Raw genomic sequence first — 7,168 nt, 5'->3', positions numbered from 1 at the left:
CGGGGCCGCTGGTGGGGGGTGAGGTGCCACGGGAGGCTGGGGATGAGGCACCGTGGTGTCCCCGGGGGGTGGTCGAGCCCGAGGCGGGGCCGCTGGTCGGGGGTGAGGTGTCACTGGAGGCTGGGGATGAGACACCGTGGTGTCCCGGGTGGTGGACCCTTCTGCTCCCAGCTGTCCATTTCTCCACCCCTAAAAGCTAACCTCCCCCTCCTCCTCCCTCCCCCCAGACTTTGCTCCAGGTCATTGTACTGCCCCTGGCACCAGCTCCCTGGAGGGGCTGACTCTTCCGTCTGTCCTTAGCCTCTCTCGTTTTTTCTGGCACAGACTGGGTCGCTCCTGCCTACAACTTCTGCCCCTTGGGGTACCATCTGCTAGCAAAGAAAACCCGCAGAAAGGCTTGGAAGAGGCCATAAGGAAGGCAGCCCCCTTCCCACCTTGTGCCCCTCACCTGTAAGCCGTAGGGGCACCAGGAGCAGGAGGAAGAGAAGGGCCCAGAAGCCCGGCGTCATGGCGGTGCTGAACCGGGTGGGGAAGGGGCAGAGCAGGCTCCGGAAGGCGCTGCGTGTGAGGTGGGGAGGTCACGGGCACCTGCTGCTTTATACCGGCCCCTGGCCCGCCCTAGGCTCAGCCCAAGCAGGTGGCAGGTGACAAAACCCCGCCCCTCCCCCTTCCCTACCTCCTGCTTCTCCCTCCTCCCCAATCACTCCTGGCCCCTCAGGTGGGGAACCTGGGCTCCAATCGCTCAACCCTCTGACAACCTGTTTGTTCTCCACATAGTTTCCTTCTTTCACCAACCACTCCCTGGCTCCAGAAGGCGGTGAGGGTGGGGGGGCTCAAGGGCCTGGGTGTCCCAGGCTCTCGTCTTTAGCCTCAGGGCGACAACCAAGGTGAGACAAGGGACAGAGGAAGTGAGCTGGGTCAGGCTCCCGGAAAGCAGGCCGAGGAAGCTCACCCTCACGTCCCTCACCCCGCTCCCCATTCTCACTGCGCCCCTTGAAGCCCCGCTGTGGGGGCTGGGGGGGAACGAGAAGCCTCGAGAAAGGGTGGGCTGGGTGCCCCTTTTGGACCCCCTCCCCCCGCCACTGCCCGGAACCGCCGGCCCTCGCCCTGTCCCGGCCCGCACGCGGAGCCACCGAAACCCACAGCCCCCGCCCCTGCCGGAACTTTCAGCCGCCGGCGTTCCCGCCTTGGCCTTCTCCCGAGGAGGGGGCGGGGGAAGAAAGTTCCACTTCACGCTTCGCGGGACCCCAGGGTTTTTCCGGCCCGGTCCTCCGCCGGGCGGCGGGCCGGGCTCTCCCGCCCCCTGGCGGCCCCCGGGAGCCTGGCGGCCGCGCGCGAAAACCAGGGGGCGCCGGGGTCGCGGGAGGGGCCGGAGCGGGGGTGGGGGGTGGGGGGGATGGGCGCGCGGAGCCTCGGCGCGCAGGTCAGGGGCTCGGACGCGGAGCGCAGGGACGCGCCGCTCCACGGGCGGAGAGGCTGACAGCGCTACGGGGACCCCGGGGCGCGTGGGGGCGGAGTCCGGAGGAGCTGGCGCTCAGTGGGTGGGGTCCTGAGGTACGGGGGAGGGGCACCGAGGTATGTGGGGGAGGACAGCGGAATGTGGGAGGGGAAATGGGGCAGGTTAATGACGCGTTTAGGAGGCAGAGACTAGGTGGGGCAACAGAATGGTATTTGGGGGCCCAGAAGTATCATGGGGAGCAGAGTGCAACTGGGGGGGAGGCAGGCACATGGTGGTGACCAGGGGACTGTATGTGAGGGGGCGTCATGGTGTGGTACAAGTACGAAGGGCAGAAACGTTTGGGCACGGGGAGGTGTTTGGGGCACAGCGCACGTGGAGCGTGCGGGTCGGGCCCCCTCCGAAGGTTACATCCCGCAGTTGTGTCCGCATTAGGAACAGTTCTCGGTCGCCACGAGCAGACTGAACAAGGAACTTTCATAACCCTTCGGTGCCACGGGGCTGGAGGGAAGCCGGGCGGCAGGCGAGGGGGGCGCGGCTTCGTGCAGCGGCCAGGCGGGGCGGGCGGGCCGGAGGGGCGCCGAAGCCCCCCACCCGCCCGCGGGGGAAAGCGCAAGCATCTAAGTGGGCGGTCCCAAAACTTCTGCCCCGGCGTTGCCAGGCAACAGCCATTCAGTCCGGTTGCTGGGACACGCGTCACCATGGCGACGGCTCCGCGCCGCGCACTCCGAGTATTTAAAGAGCAAGCGCGCGCAACGGCTGGGTGTCGGAAAGCGGCTTTCCGGGCCACCGCGGTCTCCCCTCCTGCCACCCCCCCACACACCGTCCCCTCCCCCCCCCTCGTCCAGGCGCCAAGTCTCTGGCATCCAGGGTGGACCCAACTCCCCGGCGCGACGCCGGTTCTGGGGCTGGTCCGGCTGCAGGCGGTGCGGAGTGGGATCCCGGGCCCCGGGCGGGCGGGAGGGACGGGACGCGGTGCAGTGTTGTTCCTTCCCCCGCCAATATTGCACTCGTCCCGGCCTCCGGCCCCCCCGGCCCCCCCGGCCTCCCCCTCGCCCCGAGCGGGCCAGCTCCAGCCCTCCTCTCGATCCGGAAGACCTAAGATAGACTGGAGTGTCGCCGCTGCCACCGTGAGTAAGTGGGGCTGGGAGGCCTTTAGCCGTCTTTGGACTAGCCCCTCACCCTTCACCTACCCCAGTCCAGCACCTTCCTTCCTCCGCCCGGCCCCACACTCAGCCAAACTTCTGCAGATCTCCGACTTCCGTCCTACCAGCCCCCTTCCTCACCCCCTCAGGTTCCTTCCTGCTCTCCACACTAACCCGGAAGACCCCTAAAAGAAGCAACATGCACTAGCTTAGAAAACCACTGGAACTTTATGGCGATGTGGTGTTATCTTTCCTGGGGTTAGTGCCTGAGAAAAATATCCCTTGAAAACTTCCAACTCCTGAACAGTGGGGTCACCACCCCTCTGGGGCTAAACTCCTGTGGGTGCCAGAGGAGGGTCTGTATTTGGCTGAGCTGCTGTAGATTAGACCCCAGTGTCTCCGGGGTGGACCCCAAGGCCAAAGGGTCTAAAATCAGGATTCTGAATCCAGTGGCCGCCCCTTCACACTCTTCCCTGGAGCAGCTGCCTCCGGAATGGCTCAAAATCCTCGGGCACTGTGTCTGAGGAAGGAGAAATGATTAAGGTCAGAAGATAGGACTCTCCCACGAGGGCAGCGGAAAGGTCAGGCTGATCTCAGTCTGGAGCCTCACCATTGCATCGGTATTGGAGATTGGACCAAATGATGTTTTCTTGGGAGAAGCAGAATACACCAAGACGCCCTCCCCGCATGGCTGTGTCAATGATCACCCCAGAATCCGCCACTAGCTGAGGACCCTCATAGAGCTTCACCCTGTCCAGGATAGGGGTGTCCATGGGTGCTAGGATGCCAGTGGGCACTGGGCCATCAAGCCCAGGCCCCTGCTCATCCCCAACCCCCCTGGAGCTCACCGGGCCAGAGAGAGAGAACGGAAGGAGGGAGAGGGAGGAAGGAAAGGGGAGGGACACGGGTGCTTTTCTCAGGCCTGGGGCCCCTGCCTCTTTGTCCGCCCCCTTTGCATCTCAAAGCACCAGCCACATTCCAAGCGAGGATTGGGTTGCCATGACAATGAGCACAATGGGCTGGGGGGTGAAGTCACCCGCTTCCCAGGCTCTAGTCCACCCTCCCTCATCCCCTGCCCTGGCACCCTGCAGCCCCAGGCACCTTAAAGGGGAACCAACCCGAGTCCCCGGACCCTGGGCTCTTGCCATTTCCCCTCCCTTCCCTGTTACCCCCACCAACTAGGAAGTGCACAGGGGTGCACACTGCACCGAACTGAGAAGTCTTAGCCCTGCTCCTAAGAAGTGTGCAGTCTAGGCCTCGGTTTACTCTTCTGCAAATGACGACCCCTTCCGGGTCAGACACTGTGATGGGGCGGCTTCTGGGATGCACCACTAAAGGGGCTGGATGTGATGGGTCTCTCCAAAGACTGGCCTGCGGTTTAGAGGCTCTCAGAGATGGCCTCACTTTACAGAGGGGAAAACAGAGCTCCGACAAGGAAGGACTCGCCCAACATCACCTATAGATCCTAGGTCACACGGGCACCAGGGCCCAGGCTGCCTGAGGAGGAGAGCGGGGCTGAGGCGGGACGTCTGTGGTGGGAGGGGAGAGAGAGAGGTGGTCCGGGTCCCAGCCCGTGGCACCAGGGAGTGGAGTGGAGGGGAAGAGAAGGGAGTCAAGAGCCATCACTGGTGAGTCCCAGCTGAAGGTGAAGCAAAGCCTGGCTGGGGTCCCTCAGGAGGGCTCGGCCCCTCCCTCACCGAATGTAGCCGACTTGAGGCCGGTGCAGCAGCTGCCAGCGGTAGGAGGTCTTGTCACGCCAGCCCACGTTTCGTGGGTCAGTCCACAGCAGTCGTACCTGATCAGGGGTGTGGCCAGTATGCCACAGGGCATTCCGGAGGTGCTCACCCGGGCCGGACACTGACGTCACCGCCTGGAGGGTATTGGCAAAGATGTTGGGTCAACCACAGGACCCAGACAACAGGCTGGGAAGTGCAGGTGGAGAAGGAAGTCAAGGTGGTTGGGGGAACATTCTGGAGTCCTGGGGAGCCAACCTCCAGGCCAGACGGCTGAGAAAGAGGGTCCCCACTCAGGCAGTGGTGGAAGCCCTGGGGCCAGCTCAGGGAGGCTTTGGGAAAGGGCCCTGGACTGGGGACTCTGGGCAGCCGCAGACCTTGAGCTGCAGCCCCGGCTGAGCAACAGCCCGGAAAGGTGTGGCCTGCCAGTAGGTCTGCTCCGTCTGCTTCCACATGACCACGTAGAAGCGGCCGCTGTCTTGATAGCTGAAGAGAAAGCCTGCGTAGTCATCATCAGTCACCGTGTTCACGTGGAAGGTGCCTTCAAAGTCCACACCATTGAAGGCTGTATATCCTGGGGGTAGGTGGGATCAAGGTCAGGGGCAGCAAAGCCACCACTGGCCCACAGTGGACTCAGGGTGGGAAGGGATGCCTGTGATATGTATGGCCAGCTTGGCCCCCACCCTCTGCCCCTGTAGGATTCCTCCATGTGGAAAGGATCAAACTGGGTGCCCCATACGTACCAACTGCCAGGCCGGGGTCACTGTTCATGGTCTGAACGATTTCCATGCCCTGGGGGCGTGCAGTGAAGAAGAAAGCCCTGTTCCGGGTACAAGGCCCCACCTAGGCCCCACCTGGTAGTCTGGTCTGATAGCACCTGCCCAGCCCACTGCCCAAGTACCTGGTTGAGCACGACCCAGTTTGGATCAATCTGAGCATCACCCTCAGGATCCAAGACGACAGTCTGATAGGCCCGGAAATCTGTGAGGGTCACCTCTGCACTCTCGGGGCACACGTCCAGGGGGTCGACCACCGCGTCATTGTCAAAGTCATCCTCACACACATCCCCAACGCCATTGCCTGGGCAGAGCGAGGCAGGGTGCTCAGGAAGGCCTGGCCATGGCCCCTAGACAACACCGCCCCCCATCGGGCTTTGTCTTCCTGGCCTCTCCCCAGCAGCACCTGCCTCCTCTCCCTGGGCGGGGCCCCCCCTCCAGTGCGATCCTTTGTGGGACCCCAGCCTCACCGTCCGAGTCCTTCTGATTGGGGTTGGGTACCAGGCGACAGTTATCAGGACCAGGAGGCACGTAGTCCGGGACCCCGTCATTGTCATCGTCCCCATCACACTCGTCTCCAAGCCCGTCATTGTCTGAGTCCAGCTGGGAGCTGTTTGGCAGCTGTGGGCAGTTGTCCTTGGTGTCCTGATGTCCGTCCCCATCGCTGCCCAGAACAGGTGCCGAGTGAAGGCTCTAAAAGTACCACACCCCTCCCCTCTCTTCCGCTCGGGAGTCTGGGGTCAGCCAGGTGAGGCAGGGGTGGAGGCTAGACTAGGGGCGACTTCCTGCTCAGCTGTACTGGGCAATCAGAGCCTAACCGTACAGGAAACAGAGAATGTACTGCAGGAAAGTAGAGGAGCCCTGGTAGGGCCGTCCGTCTCTTGGCCCGCCCTACCTGTCCTCGTTGGTGTCACAGACATCCCCTACCAGGTCGCTGTCTGCATCTGTCTGAGAGAGAGGGGCTGTTCTCACCATCTCGTGATAACTGAGGACGATGGCCGGCCGCCTCCCATGGGAAGGGCTGGGGCCTCACCCCAGGCGCTCCGCTTCCTGCCCTCCCCACCCCTGTACCTGCGTCGGATTGCTCATCTCAGGACAGCTGTCACAGGCATCTCCCACCCCGTCCTCGTCCCTGTCTGTCTGCAGGGGGTTGGGGACTTTAGGGCAATTGTCCAGTCCATTGGGGATGCCTACAAGACATGCAGGGGGGCACAAACCTGTCGCTACAACAGCTGCCGCTCTTCTGGAGCTCGTCTCCCACCAGGACAGCTGGGCGGGGAACCGCCCGCTCCCTCTGGCCCGCTCTGCCGCCCTCCTCACATTCCCAGGGCCCTCTGCCCACCCAGGCACCCCCCCCCCCCCCTTCCCGGGGCCCCTCCCCCCCCCCGGGCCCCCCCCCCCGCGGCTGTCGGACTGCCCAGCTGCCCTCCCTTCCCACTGGCACCCAGTCCACGTGGGCCTCCCGGCCCCCAGCCCCAGTGGCACCGTCCCCATCCACATCGTTGTCACACGCGTCTCCTTCCCCATTGCCATCCGTGTCCCTCTGGTCGCTGTTGGGAACGTTGGGGCAGTTGTCACAGGCATCCCCGAACGAATCTGTGTCAGAGTTCTGCTGGTCCTTGTTGGGGAAGAGCCGGCAGTTGTCCTGGGGTGAGGGGGAGAGTCAGGCCCCCCTGGCCACCGAGCCCTCGCCTCGTCCCACGCGCGTGTCTGCAGTCACCACCACGTGCCGGCCCTCCCCCCTGCCCTCCACGGAATCCAGCTTGTCCTGGCACAGGCTCTGTGCCTCCCTAACTGCGCACTGAGGTCCTGCAGAGCTGCCAGGGACCAAGCGGGGGGCAGGGTTACGGGACAAGGCGTGGAGGGGAGCAGAGGAGCTGAGGCCAGGAGCCACCTCGACATTCTTGATTCCATCCCCATCGGCATCGTCATCGCACTGGTCCCCCACGCCATCGTTATCAGCATCTTCCTGCCCAGAGTTGGGTGTCAAAAGGCAATTGTCCTAAAGGTCAGGGGAGGAAGAGACTGGATGGGTCGTGGCCTGCCCCAGCCTGCCCC

At 63.8% G+C, this 7,168-nt stretch overlaps 2 protein-coding genes across 5 annotated transcripts in view; both read right to left on the bottom strand.

Annotated features, from left to right (window-relative positions):
- MUC1 (mucin 1, cell surface associated) overlaps positions 1-1,301 on the bottom strand; it is a 4,452-nt gene extending 3,151 nt beyond the window's left edge. The window contains exons 1-2 of one of the 2 annotated variants that reach the window (XM_073888553.1): positions 759-1,301; positions 449-558 (exon numbers count right to left, since the gene is read on the bottom strand). In XM_073888553.1, coding sequence (XP_073744654.1) covers positions 449-558; positions 759-775 — 127 coding nt within the window. In that variant the 5' untranslated portion in view covers positions 776-1,301. The remainder of the gene's footprint in view (positions 1-448; positions 559-758) is intronic. The other variant, XM_073888554.1, reaches the window with a different exon arrangement.
- A 1,509-nt stretch (positions 1,302-2,810) lies between these two features.
- Positions 2,811-7,168, bottom strand: part of THBS3 (thrombospondin 3) — a 10,740-nt gene continuing 6,382 nt past the window's right edge. For all 3 annotated transcript variants that reach the window (XM_025858968.2, XM_073888703.1, XM_073888701.1), the window contains 11 exons: positions 7,005-7,112; positions 6,596-6,755; positions 6,182-6,300; positions 6,006-6,058; positions 5,581-5,774; positions 5,236-5,414; positions 5,078-5,126; positions 4,712-4,908; positions 4,299-4,471; positions 3,212-3,351; positions 2,811-3,121 (listed from right to left, as the gene is read on the bottom strand). In XM_025858968.2, the coding sequence (XP_025714753.1) occupies positions 3,063-3,121; positions 3,212-3,351; positions 4,299-4,471; positions 4,712-4,908; positions 5,078-5,126; positions 5,236-5,414; positions 5,581-5,774; positions 6,006-6,058; positions 6,182-6,300; positions 6,596-6,755; positions 7,005-7,112 (1,431 nt within the window). In that variant the 3' untranslated portion in view covers positions 2,811-3,062. The remainder of the gene's footprint in view (positions 3,122-3,211; positions 3,352-4,298; positions 4,472-4,711; positions 4,909-5,077; positions 5,127-5,235; positions 5,415-5,580; positions 5,775-6,005; positions 6,059-6,181; positions 6,301-6,595; positions 6,756-7,004; positions 7,113-7,168) is intronic.

This window comes from Callorhinus ursinus, unplaced genomic scaffold (assembly GCF_003265705.2).
Source record: "Callorhinus ursinus isolate GAN/ISIS: 27379988/994484 unplaced genomic scaffold, GSC_fseal_2.0 scaffold92, whole genome shotgun sequence".
NCBI classification, from domain to species: Eukaryota; Metazoa; Chordata; class Mammalia; order Carnivora; family Otariidae; genus Callorhinus; species Callorhinus ursinus.
The sequence above is the reverse complement of the archived record's forward strand: the minus strand, read 5'-3'. Positions and strand labels throughout refer to the sequence as shown.